This window comes from Rhinolophus sinicus, chromosome X, assembly GCF_036562045.2.
Source record: "Rhinolophus sinicus isolate RSC01 chromosome X, ASM3656204v1, whole genome shotgun sequence".
NCBI classification, from domain to species: domain Eukaryota; kingdom Metazoa; phylum Chordata; class Mammalia; order Chiroptera; family Rhinolophidae; genus Rhinolophus; species Rhinolophus sinicus.
The window spans coordinates 44,602,023-44,626,933 of NC_133768.1; the positions used below are offsets into that span (position 1 = coordinate 44,602,023).

A 24,911-nucleotide genomic window follows, 5' to 3' on the forward strand; every position below is an offset into this window, starting at 1 on the left:
CTGGTGCCTGGGAATTGGTTAGGTAAGAGAACAAACTAGATTGTCTTTTAAAGCTTGAAATTGGCTCCTAATGGTTCCACATTTGTCCAGCAAAAGTCTCCACTCTTTGAGAAAACAAGACTCTGCCAGCAGGTGAGGCACCCATTCCCTGGACACAATCAGGGAAACAAGCCACAGGACAGTATGGAGACCTGCAAGGACAAATTCAGCCAGTTTGAGAATATTGAGATGAAGGACTGCCATGTACCTGCAGAGAAGCTACTTGAATGAACCTATACCCAGATCATCACATTTGGAGATCAATTGAGATAGAAAAATCAAGAAAGCACATCTGTATGGGATTCAGGCACCAGTTGACAAGTTGGGAAAGAGATCATGAGACCTTTGAGATTCCAGTTCAAGAGTCTGTAACTGTGTTTTTAACAAATTTCCTAAGGCCCTTGAGTTTGAAAAAGAAAGGTGGGGTGGGGGATAGCAATCTCCTCCTGAAGAACCACTAATGGCTGTGGTCTAAAACAAGTCAAAGTTTAAGACAAAGCTCCCAATGGGAAAGGAAAGGTCTCTTCCTCCTTGGTCCTGGGCCATTCATTCTGTGAGAAGTCAAAGTGGAGACAAACTAAGAGCTTTGCCTTAGCTGAGTCCTCTGCTCTTATTCTGATCCAGTGAGCAACAGATTGCCCAGTGAAAAACACAGCCCTGGGTGCCCTGAATTTGCCAGCTAGTACGTTACCCCTCTGAGCAAGAGCTGGCAGAGGAATAAATTCCAAACCTCAGAGTGAGGTAAGCAGTTACCTTCTTATTGAGTTTCAGCCAAGTGGAGAAACCCTTAGTGTCCTGGTATTGCAGACCAAAGAACCAAACTTCCCTCAGGCCAATAGTTTTCACCACCTGGAAGAGAAAACACAAAACAACCACTGATTGAAGGCCTACCCTGTGCCAGGCACAGAGGACACATGAGTGGAGCCAACTTGGTCGCTGACTTTAACGGACATAAGGTGCCCAGGGTCTGGCAAAAAAACACATTCGGGCAGCAGTCTACAAGTGACATTAGCATCTCTGTACAAAGTACTTCTGCTGAGGTAGGCAATGGATCTATTACTTATGAGCACTACCACACACCAATAACTTTAACCATTATCTCCTTTAATTTTCACAATAGCCCTATGATGTAAATACAATTAGGCCTGTTTTACAGATAGTAAAAATAAGGTTCAGAAAACTGAAGGTTCAGTTAGTGAGTGGTGGAGTCAAGTCTGTTTGACTTCAAACCTATTAAAATCCAGTGCTTTCTGCCACTTCCCTCCTTCTATTACTCCATGCAGTGTCCCACTCCAAGGACAGATTAAAGGTTGAAGGTAGAGATAGTTGGCTTAACTCCTGCATCTTGTTCTCCTGGGTTGCTCTTCTATCTTTACCAACTAGGAATCATGCCCACACCCTTCAGAATGAGTCCCATTTACAGTACCCCAAGAAAGAATGTTTGAGGACACAGAGCAGGGACGGTGACACCCAAAAGCTGTGTTCTGCCTGAGGGATGAGATGCTTCTTTCCAGCCCTGATTAGAGCCCAGTCATGATTTCTATCACCACTCACACAAGTTAAGAGTGGGAATGAGGGTGGAAACAGGGTGAGTACCTCCGTGTATTAACTGAGGGGCCCCCTGATGCTCTGCGCCTTTTGGCTGAGCAGTGGGAAGGAAAGGGAGGCCAGCCAGGAGAAGACAAATGGGATCTGTTTTCCATTCCCTGACATTAGCATGTTAATAGTTCTGGCTTGCAGCTCAACCCCAGCATGCCTGCCACTGGGGATGAAGGCAATGTAGCTGAGCCACATCTTAATGAGGTCATGCTGGCATCAGGCAGTCTTCTTTATCTTTTTTCTGGGGGGGGGGCAGGCAGTGGAATTGGGGAGGGTGAGGTGAAGACATTTACCTGGAGATAGAAACAGGGAACAAGAACACAGTGTTGTTGATGTCCTTCCCTGTAAATAAATCACTATCTCCCCTCAGTGCGTGTGCGCACGCGCACACACACACACACACACACACACACACACACACACACACCCCTCCATTGTATCAACAAAGTTTCTACTATGCATCCCAAGCCAAGTCCCACAGCCACTCTCAGAGTTTACAATCTAGAGCTTCAGAGACCCCAAGGAAAAAGGAGTTTATTTGTACTAAGTATCTATTATGTGCCAGGTACTGAACAACCCTGAGATACGTAGCTATTATCTCCGTTTTATAAATGAGGGAATTGAGGCTTACAGAGGCAATCTTTCTAAAACTGGAGAGCCTAGACTAGAATCCTGAGGTGTATGACTCCAAAACCTGTATCCTTTCTTCTCTAGCATGCTATCTCCTAATGCCAAGGGCTCATAAGAGCTTAGGAGCTCTAGGGTTCTCAAGTGACTAACTGCTTTTGTCTCTTTTATCCTGGATATCCCAGCCACATAATGAACCTTGACCACTTCTGCATCTAGATATGGTCTCTGGCTTTCCACTAGGTGCAGTCAACAACCACTTTGGAAAGAAGCCATATTCCCAAGTCACCAAAACTTTCACTGCTCACTGGGGCACGCTTGGTGGTCATCCTTCCCTTTCATATCTTAAGTCAGGTATCAGGAAACCTGAAAGTCTCAGTTTTCTCTCCAACTTGCTGTGTGACTTCAAGGAAGCACATTTCCTTCTCTGGACCTCAGCTTCCCCATCTATTACAAATGGTGTGGCTTAAGTGGCCTCTTTCTTCTCTCAAGTTCTATTATTCCATTAATTAGGTTATTTTTAAATGACTAAGAAATACAATCCCATTTCCCACCTACCTCTTGCTGACTTGGGTAACTAGGAACAGGTTTAGAAAAGATAAATGGGTGAGGGGATGAGGAAAGATCAAAAGACTTCCAGGATTCAATGGCAAGGTGAGTCCCTCAGTCTCAGTCAATAGGCAATAAGAATTGCCAGCAGGTTTTAGATGGAGAATACAAAATGCTCGTGCTGAAATGTGATATGGGCTTTTTTTTTGCAGAGGAGAGTGGAGGGTGTGGACAGGAAAGATTGTTTAAAGCACCTCTTATCTCATCCTAGATATAAAATGGGGCCCAATTAACAGCTCTAATGATTTTCTACAGGGTTGCAGAAGAATAGTGTGTCTAGATGCAATCAGTGGGAAGAAGGGAAGAAGTTCCAAGAAACAATTCAGCCCAGGAGAGAAAGAGACACACTAAAGATACTGGAGATGAACAATTAGGGCCAGAATGCTAGGTGGAGGGGGCTAGACTGGGAACAGAACTGGTAGAGCAGCAACTGGCTTTTGTCTGTACCAATAGCCCAACTGTAGAGGCTCAAAGACACCAGAACTAAAAGGGAGTGAGGCAGGCACAGACTACGTAACCAGTCCCAGAGGTCCCAGGAGTGAGCTCCTTAGCCTCTTTTTGCACCAAGTTGTCTGGTTCACTAGTGGGATGGGTAGAGATGTGATGAGAGATAGTTCCAGGATCAGGAGTATCTCTGAGAACAAGTTGGACAAAGTAATAGCTAATGCGCTATCAAAAAAAATATCAGGATCAGTAGGGGATTTTAATCTCTCTGAGCACTGCTCTTTCCCTTATGAACACAGAGAAATCAAATACATATAAATTTTCCACTTCCTTAGGCTCCAGCGCTTGGAGATGAGCAACGTCTCTCAGCCTCCACTTAAGCCCCAAAGTGAGGGAAGTAAGGGTGTGGGGGGGGAAGGAAATATGGTCTGAAGTCAGAATTGAGACTGAAAAAGAACAAAGGATAAAACAGATGACCCCTGGACCCTAAGCTATAAGGAAATCTCAAGACTTGGAAATGAAGCCACGCTTTGCTTGCTTCCTGCTTTGCTTCCAGGTGAGACCACTCCAGAGGAAAAAGAAACCTCATTTTCTAGTGGGAGAGAGTATCTAGATCCTGGTTCCAGGAACAACATTTGTGGCTCCAGTGACTAGGATCCTATCCTTCTACTCTGAGAAATGGTTCCATCCCTGAGGGAAGAAACGAAAAACTTTCTTGGCTTCCTTTGACCCCAGACAGCCAGCTCACCCGGCTGAACTGAGCTAGTAGTTTTCAAAGCTGCCATGAAAGAAATCCATAAGAAGCAGAAAATAATGAAGCCATATACCCAGAGAGCACAAGGAGGGAACAAGGATAGGGGGGCAGATACAAGCAGAGGGCTGCAAGCCAGAATTTCTTTGAAGCCTCAGGTTTAGTCTTAATCACTTGTGCAAATTTTACATTCTACTCTTTAAATCTCTATGTTTAATAATGAAATAGATAACATCTACAAGTAAAATTGATGCTCCAAGATACTAAATAATTCATCCCACAGCTCTGTATACCTCCTAGAACCTGCCACATATACCTAGAGGGAGTAAGACTTTGGTTTGTAAGACACTGGCTGTGGATTCTATTCAGCCACACAAGACAAACCCCTGAAACAGACTGTGGAGCACTATAGAATCCAAGTAGCATAAACTGGAAAACTGGAGTCCAGTGAGGGGAAGAGATCTGCCTCTGAGAAAATCCTCCCTAATTACCAAGAGCATCTGGATGTACGAAAGAACCCCCTTTTGCCTCTCTTTGCATGTGAAGGCTGTTTATGTCTTAAGTCTGTGGAGGGGAGGGGAAACAAGATAAATCCTGAAGCCCAGAGCACCCTCTCCCCACATACCCCATGCATCTGAGTAAACAAACTAGTGACATAATCACCCACTTCAGAAGCCCAGACCAGGATCAGGAAGCAAGGCTGGAGCCTCAAGAGGAAGACTGTGTGAGAAGTTATGTGCAAAACTGCGTCAGTGCCCAAACATCTGAGGCCCACTGAGATCCCATCAGCCACCCACCTAAAAGCAAATCAATGCACATTTGCAAAGTTCCAGGAGGGGCTGCCACCATCACTGCTTCTGCTATTCCACACTGGCTAAGCTCAACTGGCCACCTGCTCTATAGCACAGAACACACTCGGCTAGAGTTCTAAGTTTAGGGACCAAACTTTCCTCCACTCAGACTGGGAAAAGACAAAGAACGGGGAGCCCACAGAGGACAGAGCTGACAAAATGCACTGGGAAAACTGTGAAATGCTACATGGCTTGCTTCAGGACACTATACTACTTCCTAGCTATCTGATCTTAAGCAGGTTCTTTCCCCTCTCTCAGTCTCAGTTCCTCATCTACAAGATGGAGACACTTCTATTATAATAACAGATGTTAGTTATTTCATAAAATAAAAACTGGAAGGAAAAGAAGAAAGGGTTGCTGCCTTCGATATGGAGTCCACAAATCCTAAGGACTTTATTGAACCAGAAAAGCTTCCTGATTTCATGGCTCCCTTATCTGAACTTCCAGGGCAACTTCCACCTGTTTATTTAGCCCTTAAGAGAACAACAACCAACATTAGAATGCCTGCTATGTACCAGGTACTTTACTCATTTGAAGATTAAATAAGACCACAAAACCTCTGAGATTAGTGTGATTACCATTTTACTGAGGAAAGTCAAGTCCTAAGAGGTTAAATGAACCATCCAAGGTCACACAGTTAAATAGCGGAATATAATTTGAACCCAAAGCCAACACCAAATCCCGCGATCTATACACAACCTGAACCCCAAAGGTGTTTCTTTCATTCTATATGGGAGGAGAGTTGCATGTACTTTTCTATGCTTCCATAGGTAAGGAACTCCAGCTTCCTTAAGGGCAGAGATGGTGTTTGATGGGTCTGGAGATTCTCCCTAAGAAACAGGAGACCTTCAGTCAATGTTGAATCAGTCAGTGAATAGATGAATGAATGAATGCTCTGAGATTTTACCTCTTCCAGAGCTCAAAATCTTGAGAAGAGAGGGCAGGTAGAGTTAGACTAGAGATAGAGCTAGAGACCCTGGCTGGGGAAGAGCCAAGCAGAGGGTTCTCAACGTGGACGTCATGGTAGTGGCACTGACCCCTAGTGTCACCGAGGTAATCAAGAGCCCTCTGAAGGACCTTAGGCTTCAGAAGAGGAGGAAAGTAAGACAATGTTGCAATGTGTTTTCTCCTCAAATCCTTAGGATTTGTGGCCTCCTCAGGCTATAGCTTCCCATTGTTGCCTGATATTTACCGCTGGTACCAAGGAAGGTGCTTCCTCTCCAGGTGGCTTCCTTTCTGGTCACCAGCCAGACAACTGCTGGGTCCCTGGATTGCCCCAGAGCTTTTGTCAATTCCTCTCAAGGAGTCCAGCTCCTTCGTCCTAGGCCCCAGTTCCAGCAGGAGGGCCTCCTTGAATGATGGGTCTGAAAGGCCAGGCAGAATAAACTTCTTCCCTTATGCCTCATCAAGTCAGTGAAAAGAGATCATATCCCTCTATGGCCTGTGAACACATACCTCTGTAGATTCTTATTCAGACCTGCCCTTCCCCCAAGAGTGTCAGATGCTCAATTCCATGTCTGAGTTCAAATCTTTTTCCCTGTAGTTTTCACCTATGAGGTCCCAGCTCTGCCCCCTCATAGAACATGACTGCCCCTTCCTTCCTACAACCGCTCCTCAGAGATCTCAAGAAAAAGAACACATCTCCTCTTGAATCTTCTCCAAGCTAAACAGCCTCATTCACCCTAAGCTGATTAAGTAGTGCAGTTTGGGAAAGCATTGTTTTGCAGTCAAAGATGTATTTGGAATTCCATATAACAACTTACTAACTAAATAACCTAGAGTGTGTCCTTTCACCTTTCATAGGCAGGATCATTACGAGGATTAAAGCACTTAGCCAGAGTTAGTCCACAGTAGGTACTCAATATATGATATTTCTCAAAACAATGATCTTCCAGATAGGAATTTATAAACCTCCTGGTTTTCTCCCTTTCCTCCTCTCAACCAGTATGAAAGATTCAAGTCCCTCAGGGGCTTTGTTTGGGAAGCAGTAGCTTTCAGAACTAGCACATCAATCTGGCCAGGGCTCCCTACCAACTGGGCTTCCCTCATAACCATACTCATAGTACATAAACCAAACAAACACTAACAAACAATTACCAGGCCTTGTGGCTTTTCAGTTAATAAACTTCTTTGTTCCAGGATTTTTCTGCCCTGGGCTCTAAATTATGCCCTCCTCATCCTCCACAGCTATCCCCCTCCAACGCAAATGAATAAAGCCCCCAGTGTTGAGGGCAGGGGATGGCTTGAGAGAGGTGGGGTATAAAACCACGGCTCTAGGAAGGAGTCTGAGTAGAGTCCAGAAGGAGCTTCTGGTTCCTAACTGTACCATGAAATCCACACTGGCTGATACTCTCCCCTCTATAGCTGCTACCCAGAATGATATTGCTTTCTGAATCAGAGGGCCAATCAGCCTTTGTATCATATGGACACCTTCTCCTTTTTGTCCCAGAGACATTAAGAAGCCTGTCCAGGAGGAGATGTCCCCCAAGCCAGGTAGCTTCCCCCCACATATACCAACTGCTAATCATATTCAAGTGAGGCATTTCCCTCCTTTTTATATGAAAGGGTCATCTCAAATTTAGTGGGGTTAGAAATAGGAAAGAGATAATGGAATGCAGAAACAAATGCTGGAGCTAAATTTTTGAAAGATAAACAGATTGGAGAGATCAGATCATCATCGTATAGATGGGGAAACTGGGGCCCGTAGAGGGGAAAGGTTTGTGTAAGGTATCGGGAGAGTTAGCAATAGAGCCAGCCCTAGGGCCCAAGATTTCTAACTTTCCATCCAGTGTCCTTTCAACTTCACCAGGCTGTTCCTTTAAAAGCTCTCCAATCTCCAATATAAAACTTGCATGCAAAGGGAGAATGCAAAACCTTAATATAATCAAATGCATTCAGTCATTCCAGACTAACATTGTAATCACTTTTGAGTTATGTGAATGTCGGCACATTACTTTAAATGTAGTAAATGTCTGTTTAAATGTTCCTATGACAACTTCTATGTCGGCATCTTTCTTCTTAAATAAACTTATTTCCTTGCTCTCCTCAAAAAAAAAAAAAAAAAAAAAAAAAAAAAAAAAGTTCCTATGACTAGTTTGTGCTTTCACAAATTAAATATCAATGGTTACCCTTCATTATTCAAAACAAAAGGAACTCCAGAGAAGAAGCAAGTTCCAGCTAAATTAGAAGTTAGATATTCTGAGGATCTTCAAGCTCATCTCACAACTCTAGCTGATTAACAAGACAAGAAGTATCATGGCATTTGGGAGCTATCATTCATTGCATCTCTACTACATGCTGGATACATCACGTAACACTCAATTCCCTATTTCTATTTTCATGTTGTCTTTCTCACCTATTTCTAATTTATCCTTTTGAATTTTATGTATCCTTATAAACCACTGTAACAATTTTTGGGGGTTATAAGCAATATATAAATAATACACTCTTTCATAACCTCACAAAAAGCCTGTGAGGTAAGTATTAGACCCACTTTTGGGGGGAAGGAGGATAAAAACAGCAACCCAGAGACGTTCAATAATTTTCACAAGGCTTAACTAGGAAAATGAAGATTCTGTTTCCTCAACTACAAAATGGGGCCAGTTGTAATTCCTGAACTCAAAGGGCTTTGTGATAGTCAAGTGATATGGTACACAAAATGCCTGTCACGGTACCTGGCGTACAGTAAGCCCTGGACAAATATTAATTCTCATTGGTATTAGCCATAAACAACAATTTTCTCACTCTACCATGTGACATCAGGGACTCAAGAGGGGCATGCCCAACCAAGCTTTCCTCAGATTTCTAGCCATCCCTTCCTTTTACATGGAGATCTGAATGGAAAACAGCCTCTTACCACCCCATCTCCATTCTCTCCTTATTTTTCCCCTCACCAGTCAGGTGTATTCACAGGAATAGAATTATCTCATTTGAATACAACCTCTTTCTTCTTTCTTCCTTCCCATTCTCAACTCTGGGGAAGTTCTCAGACAGTAGAGGGACTCAGAGGGCAAATGAGAAAGGGAAGTAAGAGGGCCCAGAAAAATCTATCAAGGTGACATGTGGTCCTAACATCCTGGACAATGTCAGACCCCCATCTCACCAGAGGCTGGTGGGTAAATGAGGTAATGGCCCATCCGGAGGGATCCCAGCCACTGGAAAAGGGAAACATATTTTCACTCCTGAAAGTCTGGTTGCAGATGGCACATTCCCTTGGCCACTGGAGAGTTTTTGAATGCTGAAGGATTTCTGTGGCCCCCACCTGGCTGTTATACAGCACATCCCTTCTAATAATGGTGATTTGTAGCGAAGGGACACCCCTTAGGTTGGAGACAGGAATAAACATTTCAGTATCACCTCCCTGGCATGGCTTCAGAAGATGAAGTACCCTCCTATTGCATTCATCAGCCCCAGGGCTGTCCTAAGTCCCAATATTCTTTGGAGGGAAATGTACATAGAACACACTACCTTAGGGAGAGTAAGTCGGTTTTTATCTACTAGAAAAGAACAACAAAAATGTGACAGAAGCCATGTGATGCAGTAACAAGAATGTGGGGTTCAGCCAGATGCAATTATTTTTTTCTTGGAGTCTTGTTTACTTTTTTTATTATTAGTTTCAGGCATACAAAATAACATAGTGATTAGACATTTACACCCCTCACAAAGTGATAACCCTAACAAGTCTACTACCCATCTGACACCATACATAGCTATTATTAGGTTGGTGCAAAAGTAATTGCTGTTTTTGCAATTTTTAACCTTTAAACTGCAATTACTTTTGCACCAACCTAATACAATACCATTGACTACATTCCCTATGCTGTACTTTACATCCCGTAACCACAACCACACACACACACATACACACACACACACACACACACACATATTTAACTACAGTTGACATTCAATATTATTTTATATTAGTTTCAGGTGTACAATGGGGTATGATTCTGTGCTAGATGCTTTAAAAATGTTAGCACACAGAGCCTTCTAGCACAGAATCATACCCCATTCACTTCTCTTTTCTGTCATGTTCAGGACCAACGATAAGATTAACCAGAGCCATCCAAGATGCAGGCTTTCAAAGTTAAACTTTGCCTCCTTTGTTATTAAGGCCTTTATTTTGACCTATTTTTGGAGGAGCAAATAGGAAAAGAGATTGCCAAGAAGCAGACATCGTGGTGGGAGCTACTGGGAGAAGCGAAAGAGCTAAGGAGCAACAAGTTCCTCCCTTACCTGGTCAAAGAGCTGCTTGCCAGTGGTGTTGGGCTGGATGGCAAACTCCAGCTCTGCATCCATGGTGGTCACACGCACATTGATCTAGGATGAGATCAAAGGAAGCAAGTTAGTTGTCTGGCTCTGTGCTCAGTAGAGCCTAGGACAAGTATCTCTGTTCAACCTCAGAATAGGGAACTAGGATGCTAAGAACCTGAGTAACTTAGAAATTGGTGGCAAAGAAGGGAGAATATTGGAATAAACAAACAATAACCCAGCCCCTGTTCCCAAACAGCTCACTACTGAAGATAAAAACAAACAAACAAAAAACCCAGCAATAGAGCAGTGCTTACCAAGGGGCAAACAAGTGAATGCAAATCACCTTACTATCAAGAGGAAGCAAATCTTGACTGTAGTTCTTCCAGAAAGCCTTCTCTGCCTTCTCTACCTACACCGCCCAGCCCCAAGCCCACAGCATTCTCTCCCCACCTCTGATCTACAGCCTGGATTATCTACAGCACTGGTCTTTGCAGAGGCAAGTTAAATGCAGGATAAAGAACACTAAGTTCTAAGCCTAGCACTGTAACTAGCGCAATTTACAATCCTGATGTCTTATTCTCCTCATGAGCCTTAGTTCCCTTCATCTGTGCAAGGGCAGGAATGGGGGCTGGGGGGTGGTGTCGGTCAACTCCACTCGGTGATATCCAAGGTCCATTTTGGAACTGATGTTTATGGTTCTATATACCAACTTGCATTGTTAATGCTTCCTGTACTTATGTGTTATTGGTCTCCTTAGGCACAAGAGAGGAAAGGGGCCTCAGCAGAGGTAGGTGTGGGTGGCACAGAGTTGCTACCAAAGCCAAGTCAGCAGAGGGAAAATGGAATAGGGAGAGGCCCAGATTTAAAAGAGAAAACAAAACAAAACAAAAAACACGTAGCCACAAACAGGATTTCATAGGCACTAGCAAAAGTACTTTCCACCTTTACAAACAGATCCCCTAGCTCAAGTCAATGATAGCTGAAATTTCATCAGTAGAGATTTGTTCCTTTGGCTAAGAACTTAGTGGTGGTGATGGTAGTAATAGCAACAAAGCTTTCATGTATGGAGACTTACTACTCACTAGGCACTTCATGATACCCTGTTTCATATCAACAATCACCCTGTGAAGTACAGAGTATCATCTCCATGTTGAGGATGAAGAAGAAGATATTTGTCTAAAGTCACACCACTAGTAAGTAGGGAAGACAGGGTCTGAATTCAGATCTAAATCCAAACCTCACAATTTAAACCAATACACTAAATATCACTTATATCAAAGTGGAAAATGTCTCCCATTAAAAGAAATATATGTAACTTTACTAACAATTGTCACCCCAATAAATTTTACTTAAAAAAAAGAAATCAAGGATTTTTTTTTAATTGTTGGACATTTTGCTTAAGTATTCTATATGGTACAGCCAAAAGATGGCTTGTTATATGGTCATATAAAATATTTATAAAGACTATTTTATATGCAGGAAAAACTCCTCAGTAATATGAAGTGACGAAGAATAAGCAAAAAGATTGTATAAGCTCAATTTTGTCAAAACTATGTATAGAAAGATGATTGGAATCATGTCCAAGTATTAGGCTTGGTTTTGGGGTGGTAATCTTATGAGTGTGTTCTACATTTTCTAAGATGTTCATGTACTACTTACACTATTGAGGGGGGAGACTAAAAATAGAATTGTCAAGATGCAAATCCCCATGGAATGGGTAAAACATTAAGCCTTATCAGTCTTTGACACCTCTGGGCCTTTCCTGAGCACAGGGGTCACTTAGCGGGGAAGAGGAGGCCAGACAGCCATTTTGCTAGCTAAACAATTCTGATGAGGACCAGGCCTGGGGAACAACTTTGTAAATAAATCTCACCAGGGAGTCAGGGAGGAAATCTATTTCAGGATTGACAATGGGACAGGAAAGGCCCTGAAGGCAGGAACAAGTAAGGCAAGTACCCAAGTGGGAGGCAATGGGCAAGGTTAGCCATCTTGACTTGGTGTTACCCTAGGCTTCCTGCCAATCCAGTGACCTTCGTAGAATCAGCCCTCATAAGGTAGAGAGAATGAGGCCCAATGGGCTGCAATTTGGCCGCAACATCTAGCCTCAAACACTCGAACTGGGTCAGTGGAGACCTCAAAACACCAATGACTGAGGGATAGGAAAGAGCGGAAAAGAGATAGTGGGTCTTTTAGTACATGGGACTTCATTCCCATCTCAAGGTTTCTGTCTTACTGAGAGTTACGTCTCCAATATCCAAGACTCAGTGGATATATACAAGATGGTGACTAAATGAACAGTACTAAGCAAGGGAATTTAAGAGACAGACATATATAACATAGTATGCAGATTCAGAGGTGGGAACATTTTACATCTTGAACTTTTTTGTGCCATGGACCCTTCTGCGCAGTCTGTTTAAAATCTATGGGCCCCTTCTCAGAATATTTGTAAATGTATGACAGAGTAGATGAAAAGGAACCAATTATATTGAAATAGTTATCAAAAGTTAATCTGTGCTTCTTTATTATCATATTAAGTAATTACCTAACACAGGGTCTTATTAGTTATCACTACTGTAATTTCAACTTTGTGCTGAGCATAAATAATATTTTGAGAACTCTACAATACAATAACTAAATCGTGATATAAAAGCATCTTAAATTTCCATTGGTGACAAAGTCACAGATACTGCCATTACAACTTCCTTTTTCTGCCTACATTCATAATTGAAAGAGGGGCTAAATTTCAGTGAGAGGTTAGTGAAAACAAATACGTAATTTTCCTCCAGCCAGACGGATCCTTCACATTTCAAATTATACCAATGGACCCCATGGAGGCGAGGACTCCAGGTTAAGGAGCTTCCTATAAATTTGTTTCAGTTCACCCAATATAAATGGAACATTATGTTTAAGGAACTATGGTTAGAGGTGTAGGACCAGTCTCTGACCTCAAAGTACTTACTGAATAATAGAAAACTAATATACAAGAGAGACACCCTGAGAAGTGCCATAGCAGAACAAAAAACCTTTTGTGGAAATAAGGAACCACAGTTCAGTGGTTTGTACTGGTCTCTAAGGATAAGCTGGATTTTTTTAAAAAGGGAGACTATGGGAGTGGGGTAAGAGCACCCACATGTCCCAGGTAGAGAAATGTATGATGATCCAGGACACAGAGATGCAGATGGCCTGCTTAGAAGCAAGCATGTAGGCTTACTCCAGGGTGAATGAGGCCTGCAGAGTAAAGAGTAGACAGAGAAGCTGGGAAGGTAGGTAGGTAGAGAGACTTGAATGCTGTGCTCAAAAGCTGGGCCTTAATTCTGTCAGCAGTGCCAGCCAGCCTGGAAGTCCTAAGCAGGGTGGGGCAAAATCTGAACAGGGATTTTGGGAAGAAAGTGCCCAGGAAGGAAACTGAGAAAAGGGGTGGGACTCCAGGGCAACATTCCACAGCCTCAGAGTTCTCTTTAATTCACACTATTAGGAAGAATTTTCAAAGGAAATAAGCCAGTGTCTCTCGCTTATCATGTCAATCACAGGTTATGCGAATCTAGCATCTTCAGGGCCTGGCTCATAAGCCCAAATATTTAACTCAAATACTTGTTAATGAGAAAGGATTAAGAAGTACAAACTGGCAATTACAAAATAGACGTGGGGATGTAAAATACAGTTTACGGAATATAGTCAATATTGTAGTAACTGCATATGGTGTCAGGTGGGTGCAAGACATAGGTGGGATCACTTCGTAAGTTATATAAATGTCTAACCACTATGCTGTACACCTGACACTGATATAATATTGAGTGTCAACTATAATTGAAAAATTTTTTTAATTTAAAAAAATGCTTCTTAAATAAATCAATTGGTAGAAAAGGACCCAGCCTAGGTTAGGAATAAGCATGCCAGAGAGGCCAGTGTTGTCCAGCGCTCTCCCTCTTAGACAGAGCATCACACCAGAACAAGGACTCTCCTAAAGTTCTCAGCAGAGAAATAAATCTGAAGATGTCCAGCTGAAACCAAACTGGAACCTATTTCTCCAGAATCCCTGCTCAGGGTTTCTGCCATTTCACAGTGGCTGCTTCTCCAGGGAGAGCAGCCTGAGGTTTCCTGAATTTCACTGTAGAGACAAATAATCTTAGATTTTAAAAAATGGGGGGGGGGGAAGCAAACACAAAGGGACTTCTATTCCTGCTACCAGTTAACTCAGAAGAAAATGTGAGTCATGAGGACAGGGTCATGTGTCTGTGCTCTCTGGTTTTCTGTGTGTTGGAGGTAGGAGGGTAGTGAGGGTAGTAATATAACTGGGGCCTGAAAGTGATAGGTAGGGCAGAAGTCTTGATCAAAGAAGATCCCTTGTTCTCCCTTAGACTAATCTGGGACCCAAGTGTGTAAGATGAGCTGCAGGACCAGACCCACTGCCACACAGGGCCCACTGGATGCTCACCCTAGTGGGCACCGACTGCCCTCTCTTTTTGGGTCTGGACTCTGCAATCTCAATGAGAAAAAGAGGATGGTCCAGTTTGGGAGGCAAAAACCCAAAAGTCAAGCTTCCGAAGCCAGAAGCAAGTTCCCAGGCAGCCCCTCAGTTTGGAAAGAGTGGGGAAGCTAGCCTAGGTGGTGTAGCATTTTAAGATGTGGTCCCCAGCAGAGCTCTAAATCCCAGCCTAAGCCTATCCCTGAGGATCTAGGCACAGACTGAGGTTAAAGACTGTCTCTGGAGAACATTAAGAGTTTAAGGAAAAATAAATGTCTGGGTGTAGTAGTGGATGCTGTCACCCTCTCAAACACACTAGCCCTCCCACCCCCAGCCCAAGAACAATAAATCCACTGTTATTTATTGAACAATTAAACACAGACATTTCCCACACCAAGCCTGTCATTGGACACTAACAGGTCCATCTCAGTGAGCTGACAACCAAAGTCCTCAACAAACTGGGATCTCTCCTACATCCCCAGTTGGCTGGCCTGAGAAACAATAAACAGCCTGGGCAGATCCTAGCACTGCCTTGGCTGCAGCAGCTGGGGTACTTTGGTCGCTGGGCCTATACAGATTCAAATAATGGACCCTCTCTTTCCCTAGAGCTAGGAGCACCCAGGTTAGTAGCCATGTCAGAGTGAGGAGATCAGGGCAATGTTTCCCCTCACTTGCCCCATGTCACTGAACTATAAGAAGACTCTTTCCTGGAGAGAAGTTTGAGGGAGACAGAGGAGAAAGCAGAGAGTCAAATAATCACAAGTAATTTGCCTGAAGCACAAACCGGTAAGCCAGAGGAAATTGACATTACAGGTGCCACTTCACGGATGAGGAAAGTGAAGTACATAGAAGCAGGTGACAAAAGGATAGACACAAACACTTAACTGAATATCACCTATGTGCCAAGCCCCATCACCCACAGTTTCACTGATCATCACTGAAGCCACATTTACTCAACCAGCAAATGACGAAGACAGACAGGTCTTCTGGACATTCCTGGAGCTCCCTTCATGATTCCACCCACCTCTCTGGTCATGCTGATTTCACTGCTGTCTTCAGACACCACCTTAGCAGCTATTTTGACCAAGGTCCAAACACTCTGACATAGGAAGCCTGGGCACATCTTAAAAGCACTGCTTGGGAAGGCCCCATTGCCAGGGCAGAGCCTATGAGTCAGGCCAGTTGAGTCTGAGCTCAATGACCTCACCCCCCTCTGCCACCTCCCCCTTCTCCCTGAGGGCCCACCCACTCTGGGCTTTCAATGGAGCTGCTAGTATGGAGAAGGCAAAGGTAATGGGGGTGGGGGGGTGGGGAGCAGAGGCAGGATGAGCCCTACCAGGGAAACCCGAAACCTTCGGTCTCTTCCCTGGACAGACAGCAGTCACCACTGTTTCACCCAAACTGCCTATCCCAATTATTTAGGCTCCAGCATCCACCATTTCCTGCTACCAGTACTGGGGCGAGGACAGGGCAGGGCAAGGCCTGGTCTGTCTTGCCTCTTGGGATGACAGCACTGCCTCAAGCAGCTGTTTTCCATAAGGGGAAAAACAAGGGTTGCTTTGAATCTCTAGCCTAGGAGTTATTCTCCCCCTCCCCCTCCTCCACTGACTCACTCACTTTGCAGCAACTCAGCCTCTTCCTTTTTGACTTGGTAGTGGTACCTGGTACACCGGTTATCTGTTCTGATCTCTTCCTACCCACTTACAGGCCCTTATTGCTAGCAAGACCTGCCTAGGGTTAACCTTTCCTATACCTGTGCCTCTTTCTAGTAGTTTCTAGAAAAGAGAACCACACCCAACGCAATATACACCCATACCTTAATGGGTCAGCAGTAATTCTTCAACCACTCCAACTGCTGCAAAGGCCATGGGAGACAAGGGTCCCCTTTCATTTGCTTTAGCCCAGTTCTGCCCTCTAAAAGCTCTCTGAGAAGCATTTCAACTGGGAGACAAGGGTGTATTAGAGACTGAGTGTTACTTCTCCAGTCGCCATATATTTGGGGGAGTAACCCCAAACATAACTAACCCCTTAGCAATGAGAACATAACTACCTTGTCACTGTGGGAGGAGAGCTAAGAGCAGAGGCCAAAGCTAAATAGGTCAGAAACAGTGAGGTTACCTTAGCAAGCTGCAGCTTCCCCATTAATCCAGCCTTAATTACACAGCCTTCTGCTCAATCTCAGGCCATGAAGTTCCTCTCAACACATGAAGTTCCTCTCAACACATGAAGTTCAGGAAGGAAACTAGCTCTTCACCATTTGTATCTAACTCTAGAACTTACTTTCAAAATCAGCTCAGCCAAACCGTACCCCAAGAGCAAACAACATCCACTCCTATCCCTCAATTCCAGTTCATCTTTGCTTCCCAGGCACAGGGGCTGCCCCACCACCTCCTTGGCATGGCCATTCCTCCTCTTCACACTTCCTCAAGATTTTAACCCACTTATTCTAGAATCTCATCTGGCTCCTCTAGAATAACACCTTTCTGAACTTCTCATCCTTATTGTCCAAGAGAATAAACAGTCTAGAAACCCAAACCGTCAGACCTGAAAGGGACCTCATAGATTATTTGATTCAAACTCTGCAATATACGGCTGGGGCAACTGAGCTCCAGAGAAGGGGAGGCACTAGTCCAAGGTCACACAGTTGCTAGGCAATGTGACAGCAGGGATTAAAAACCTGGCTCTTTGTGCTCTGTATCTATGAGTCTGCTTTGGTTTTGTTTGTTCATTTATTTTGTTCTTTAGATTGTATATGTAAGTGAGATATGGTATTTATCTTTCTCACTCTGACTTATTTCACTTAGAATACCCTCTGAGTCTATCCATATTGTCTGTCTCAAATGGTAAGATTTCATTCTTTTTTATGGCACAGTAATAATAGATGGGAGAAGGGTTGGGGGGCTGACTGAGAAAGGTGAAGGGATTAATTAGGAAGTACAAATCAGTAGTTTCAAAAGAGTCATGGGGATGTAAAGTACAGTATAGGGAATATAGTTAATAATGTAAAAACTATGTATGTGTAGTGTCAGATGGGTATTAGACTTATTGGGGGGATCATTTCATAAATTACATAAATGTCTAACCATAACAATGTATACCTGAAACTAATATAAAATAATATTGAATGTCAACTATAATTTTTAAAAATAGTCACATGGATATAAAGTACAGCATAGGGAATATAGTCAATAATATTGTAATAACTATGTAAAGTGTCAGATGGGTAATAGACTTATTTAGGGTTATCACTTTGTGAGGTATATAAATGTCTAATCACTATGCTTTATACATCTGAAACTAATAAAAAATATTGAAAAAAAAGCCTGGCTCTTGATAGACTAGCCTATTAATAAGTCATAGAATCATCTTGGCACTTAGAAAACAGTAGACACTTCAGGCTAACTACTATTAATCTTAAAGACTATGTGGAGGAGGCTGGATCAGCTTGCTTCCTTCCATGAAAAACTCCAAGGCAGACACTGCTTGGAAGTCTAGCTTTCTACAAAGAGCAGGCCTAACTTTCAGTCTCTGAGACATTCACCACCACCCATTCTCTAGAAACTAAACCTTTTGTAACAACATGGAAGGAACCTCCCTTGTTTCTAGGACAGCTTCTTTTGCCAAAACTTGGATAGCATCTGATTGGGAAGGTCTCCGGGAGCAGGGACAGCTCAGACCCAAGCCGGAGGTTGGGGAAGGGCAGGCAGAGGGCTGCATCAGGGAAAGGCAGGGAATTTGAGGACAGATTTACATCCAGGTAGTCAAATACAGATTCTTCAATTCCTATAAAAATTTGAAGCAGCTGAAATAAAAGGGAAGAGGACCCATCACTAATAATGTAAGTCTCCCAAATGAGCAAAACCTCTCGAGGGGCCACACCCAGTTGGGCTTCAGTCTCGCGCATATTTCCTGCTTGACCTAGCTTCCTGCCTGCAAGTTACACAGGAAGTATTTGTAGACTGGAAACAGACCATTTATAGATGCCTGAAGATGCCAGTTCTGCCCAGAGCACCAGAAGAGGGCTCTACTCTCTCTGCTCAGAAACACACCCCAGCAACCTCCAGCATCACAGCTCTGAAGAACACTGGAGCTGATTCAAGCCTCAGCTTCGGTTCCACCCACTGCTCATGGGATTTCTGCCCTGTACTGTGCTTCTGGGTGTTAAAATCTCTTGAAGTCATGATCAGTCAACTATGCAGGGGCAGGGGGAGGCTTCCAGACCAAGTCAAAAAGCTCTGTTTTCAACCCCAGAACTAGGGTAAGGTCAGCTTCTTGTCAACCTTGCTGGTAAGCCAACAGCCAAAGCTGGTATCTGAGGAATCCACAAAATTGGAGCCCTCGTCCTAGAAATAATGGTCTCATCTCTTTGAGGAGCAAAGTGTGATATAGTTGAAAGAGGCTTTGGAGCCTCTTTGACCTTCCTTTTTCTGAAACTCAGTTTCCTAATCTATAAAATGGGTCTAATAATATCAACCTCACAACAGGGTAATTGAGAGATTTAAATTAAAATAATAGACACGAAAGTACCTGGCACATCACAAGTAGAAGATTATGATGACTAACCCCTCCTTTTTTTGCTATATTATTACAAATATCCTACCTCTCGGGAATGATTTAAAACAAAATCTATTCAGCTGCAGAGGGCTAAGGGCTGCCCAAGAAAACCTCCAGAGCCCTTCTAGCATAAAGAACTCTCACTTGGAGGGCAAACTCTAAAATGTGATTAGAATTCTAGTTCGTTAGGCAATGTGAAGCCATGCACATCAGGTAGACACACACATATCCTTGCATTATTTTAAATGTTTTCTCTCTTGGGCGGGATGGGGATTTCCCCCAAGAAGCAGAGCCCTGAGGGGAGGCGGAACACAACAGAGCACCTATGCTACCTTGTCCTTTTAAAGGGCTGCCTGATCTTTCCTTATTCTGGGCTCTGCCTTGCCACTTTCTCCAATCATGTCTCAACAATATACACATGACCCCACCCGCTCAACACAACCCACCAGGACCTCCAAACTCTTTCATCTAGTATCCAGAAAAATCACAAACTGGGTCTACAAATTGGCTCATCAGAATCACCTGGGGAGATTTTTAAGGTACAGCTTCCCTAGACTCACCCACAGAGATTCTCATTTATTATATAAGAAGCAGGGTTCAAGCCTCAGAAGTTAAGAGCTTCACATAATTCTAACACGCAGCCAGACTCGGGAACCACTGGCAAGAAATACAGCTCCCTGCACCAACCAGCCTCTCATGGGCTAGTGTTCATATGGCTAAAGGGATGCTTGATGGAAGGGAAACACAGAAAGAGCAACTGCAGAGACATCTGGGCCACTGGGCCTGGAAAATGGCTATCCAGAGTTGAACACAGTCTACCTCCACAAAAGATCAGAGATGCAATCAGTTCAGCTACTTCCCCCAAACCCCTCTGCAACCTGGTCTCCCCATTTGTACAGTAGGGCAGGGGTTATCCTTGTCCCTCCCCACCTCGTATCATCACCACGCCCACCACCACAGGCAGCTCTGTGCACTAAAGCAATGTCTCCATTGTAGGAGAAACATAGCTTTGCATACTGAAAACCCGAAGGCAAGATCCAGCTTCACCAACAATAAGCCATGAGTTCATGATTTTCCTGCCTGTAAAATGGGCATAATGATGCCAAACTGGCAGAGTACTGTGCAGTGCTAATGCAGTATTTCCCAAACTTAACTGATCATAAGAATCATTTGGGGCACTAGTTTAAAAGCCCAGGTTCCTGAACACAACTCCAAATTTACTGAAACAGGCTCTCCAGAGGACTCAGGAACTAATAGTTTTTCCTCAGGCAATTATTATCTTCCGGGAAGTTTAAAGAAACATCACCTGGCACAGATGCTCTTGATATGAGATGAGAGGTAGGACCAAAATGCTTCCTCATTACAGGGACTTTGAGATTAGGACCCAGCAGTGCTGGCTCTGCCAGCAGGAGAGGGAGAAGACTTTGGAATTCCAATCAGAAAGCTAAGTTCTTTCAGGAATGATCAAACCCTCCAGCCATTGTCCAAAGCTTTCCACCATCCTGCCATCTAGTTAAGAATCAGACAGTGGGAGGAAACAGTCATTGCAGATATAAATACCTCAGCAGCCAAAACATACTGATCAAAATGTTCTAATTAGGGCTCCAATCAAAGGCTTCTTGAGTTCTCTGCCCCTTAAACATTCCACATTCACTATTTCCCGGTAGAATTTTCAGGCAAGGAGCAGACTTTAAATGACACTACCTTTCCTGGATGCTCTGGGAATTTGGGAAAGAGAACAGACATGGTGAAAGGGTCCTGCATTTGCATACAGATGTGATCAGGTTGGGGGTGGGGTGAGTGTGGGAATCTAAGATAGGTATGATTAATAATGGTGCAGTGGAACCAGCTCACGCTAGAGCTGATCACGCACATCTCTTCACAACTCCTTCACGGATATGTTGGTAGCTTGAAATCGGCCATGGTGAGAGTATTTACACCATGGGCAATGATAAACAGTTCAAACTGAGGCTTCACAAGACAGTCTGTTGTTAAACATTTACCAGCATATGAAGACACATGTAGGGTAAGCATTCTTAGACCTATTTTATAAATGAGAAAACTGAGTCTCAATAAAGGGAAGCAATTGCCATCTTCTAGCTACATGACTTTGGCCAAGAGCCAGGTCTGTCTGACTAGAAACAAATCCCTGGCTCTCCCTACCAGCTCTCCAGGGGAATAGGAAGCCCCTCTTGTCAAGGAAAGGGTGGCTGACCCAAAGGGCTCCTCCATCAGCTAAAGGCCAAACAAGGGCACTTACATGCACCTGGTGTACCACCAAGGAAATCTAAGGGCAAAAAGCCCTGAACTGAGACATGAAGGTAAAGACATGAAGGCAACATCCCTACCACGGAAAGAGGCTGGAGTGGGGCAGGGGACAGTTTGGAAAGTCCCAGTAGAAACCACAGCATATTCTTAAGGTCTCTTCACAAATATCTGACAGAGCGTGCAGGCTCTGGAGGGAGGCCCTGGGGCACTCCATGTCTTAGATCTCTTGAACTCTCAGTTTCCCTAAAAGTAAAATGGAAGTAGTAATGCCTACCTCACAGGATTGTTGTGAAAACAACATTAGCTCCTTTACTTATAGGAAAGGACCTGGCTTAGCACCTAGCATGTGTTAGATGTTTGATAAATTTTCATTCCTTTCTCCTGCAACCTCATTATCCAACCCAGATGCTTTCAGGGCCTCTGGCTCACCCTTACACAATAATAATCCTAGCCTCATGTGCACTATTCTTTACAGTTTAAAAGACACTTGTCCTCATGCATGCTCTCACTCAATTCAACTCTGTATGAAAGGCAAGGCAGGGACAAGCATTGTTATATAGAAGGGAGAAATGGAGGCTCAGTGAGGTAAACAGCTAATTGCTCAAGTGTGAAGGAGACAGGACTAGAACCCAGGTCTCCCCAACTACCAGTATACTGTTCTTTGCCCTTCCAAGTTTCTCTTACTAAATTTACAAGAGGGTCCTGCCAAAGGCCTATTATTTATTTCATCCAAGAAACCTAGTGGCCTCTGGCCTCTAGCTCTGTCTCAGGGTGCTACAAGAGAGGCTCTCCTTGGGATGGGAGATCAATGGGATGGCAGCACAGGGTGTGAATAGTCTTTCTTGTGGTAGAGGGAGTTACACCAATAGCTGGGAGCAACCAGCCAAGAAACAGTGGGCCAGAAATTTGTTCTGGGACTGGTCTGAAATTTGTTCTGGTAACCTAGGACTGAGTGTCCCCAACTATGCTAAATCTTGCTCAGTGGTTTTAAATTTTATTACATTTTCAGTAGCTACCTGCCTCTTCACTCTCCCAAACAGAAAATCACATGAAACTTCAAAATATGAAGTACATAAGAGTAGAATTGTTCTGGTTGAAGAGGGGGCTGCAGCTCCCCGGGTAGCTCGGCCAAATACAGTTTGCAAACCTCTGGACTAGCAGCTTACGGGAAGGGAGAAAGCTCCAGGTCTAACTTTCCAGAATTCTACTCATCTTAACTCTGCCACTGATTCCTTTTAGGACTTAAAGGACTCTCTGGGCTTCAGTTTCCCCATCTGTAATCTGAGGTGGTTGAACCAGTCAGCTTCTAAAGGCCTTTTCAGCATTGGGATTCCAGGAAAAGACCTCCTGGCAATCCCCATGGTGGAGAAATGTGAAGAGAGACCAACAGAAGCAAAGCCCCATCGCTACGCGCCAGAGAGCCCCTCAACCTCTGGTGACCGAACTCAACTCTTCAGGCACTTCCTCAAGCACTGGGTAAATGGCGTCTAGGAGGGTGGGTAGACAGGCAGGAAGGCGGGCGCCCCACCCTCCTTTGCACAGGAAGCTAGCTACATCCTCTTTTCCCCACCCCAGGCAGCACATCTCCAAAGTTCCCCAGCAGAAGTAGTGGGGGCAGGGAGAAGAAGATGGGCCTAAAAGGAAACTAAACATGCAAATCACTTCAGTGTGCTAGGAAGCCATCTCTGGGGCGGCCCTGGGAAAGAGCAACAAAGTAGCCCTATTCTCTACTGGGGCCCAGCTCTCTTGACAACACCTAGTCAAAATGGCCTATAGCTGCAGGAGTCACAAGGCATAGGTTGGTACAGAAGGCAACATGGGCCCACACACTCCTTGCACGGAGTTTCTCCAGCCTGAAGAGCTGGGCCTCATGCACAGGTCTTTACCATTCTTTCTTAGGGTAAGAACACAGACATTCTGTGGGTAGCTGTACACATGAGTGAACACTAAAAAATACAGGGGCTCTTCATGCCTCTCAAAGCCAAGGAGGCAGGCACCAACTGGATTGGCCATACCGCCAACCCACTTTCCCGCACCCGCCCCCATACCCTGTGACTGGGGCCCAGCCCTCCCCACATCCTGTTCTCAGAGAACACGTGACTGCCTGGGGAAAGATATTGTCATTTACCACACTTGCCCTTCCTGGAGGAGGCTTTGGTTGACTGAGGAGGGAGCTGGTGTTCTCTGCCTGGTCAGGCTAAATAGTCTGCAGTAAATCTCCCAGTTTCACAGACAGGGACAGGAAAGGTAACCATTTAACTCTGGGAGTACTTTCCATAGGTGGAGGATCCATGCCTAGAGACAGATGGTGATGGTCCAAAGTACTTTCAGAAAAATGAATTTTCTGGAAAAACACAAATTGGCAACTTCTCCTACATTTGGAAAGTGGAAAACCACATGCCAATGCTCTTCCTTGATTAATGAACCAGGAGATGCAAAAATACAATACACTTATTTTTTTTTAAAAGGCTCCCAAACATCACTCAAGTCACACTACACATGGGTTTTAGATGCCAGTATCAGCATTTCTGCTAAAGCAGCATGATTTGCAGAGTCTTAATGGGCCTAGAGTGGCTTTGGCCATTCAGAAAAAGAGAATGACTTCAGACCCACAGGAACAGCTCCCCCAACAAACTCAGAGGAAGGGATGGTACCACAGCCTGAGCCCACTCATTATTCAATTTCCCTTCACTCCTCTCTGACCAGCTGACTCCATGGCTCCCCTTGTCTTCCCTTCCCAAACTATAAGCAGCAAAGAATGTGGCTGAACATACCATCTGAATATTCAAGGAAGGCCTCCTCAGTCATCCAGGGAAAGAAGTCAGAAGGCAGATGTCATTCCACAGCGCTGCCTCGCTAAGAGCAGACCTTCAGTGTGGCAACATCCTTGGCTAAGCTTACATGGAGGACCTTGCCTGACCATCCTGAAACAGGATGTCCCCAGTCCCACTCAGCCTGCTGCTCTCCTACACCTAATCTTGCAGCCCAATCTAACTCTTGCCCCCATCAAGGAACAAGGTTTATCACATAAGCCTTAAAATAATACTGACTCTTAGCACCTGCCTCCAGTGGATGGATGTGCTGAAGGCTGAAGAGTGGCCTTATACCTAGGTATCTCTGTTTGTAGCCACTAGCTCACAGTCTTCATATTTATCATGGTCACTTTCCTGGAAACAGAGGTATAGAGAGCCCAAATAATGCTCTTGAACTCTGCAGATCTATGATTGTTTTGGAAAAGTCCTGGGATGGGGCAATAAAAGAAGGACATGACACCCAGGTTATTAGTTTTAATCCTTACATAGATTGCTATAACTTCTTTAAAAGATGGCTTTGTATTTTTTTGAGTTGATAAAGCCACATCTTGCCCTACAAGCCACAAGCTCAGCTTCCAATTTACTGAGACCGGTAAAAGTTGTTTCACCCATCCAGCCAATAATACTAGGGATTT

The 24,911-nt window shown here is 44.1% G+C and overlaps 1 protein-coding gene across 1 annotated transcript in view; it reads right to left on the minus strand.

Moving 5' to 3' along the window:
• MSN (moesin) overlaps nucleotides 1-24,911 on the minus strand; it is a 66,568-nt gene that overhangs the window by 14,173 nt on the left and 27,484 nt on the right. Inside the window, exons 2-3 of the mRNA XM_019717510.2 lie at nucleotides 10,159-10,242; nucleotides 793-888 (exon numbers count right to left, since the gene is read on the minus strand). Of these exons, the coding sequence (XP_019573069.1) occupies nucleotides 793-888; nucleotides 10,159-10,242 (180 nt within the window). The remainder of the gene's footprint in view (nucleotides 1-792; nucleotides 889-10,158; nucleotides 10,243-24,911) is intronic.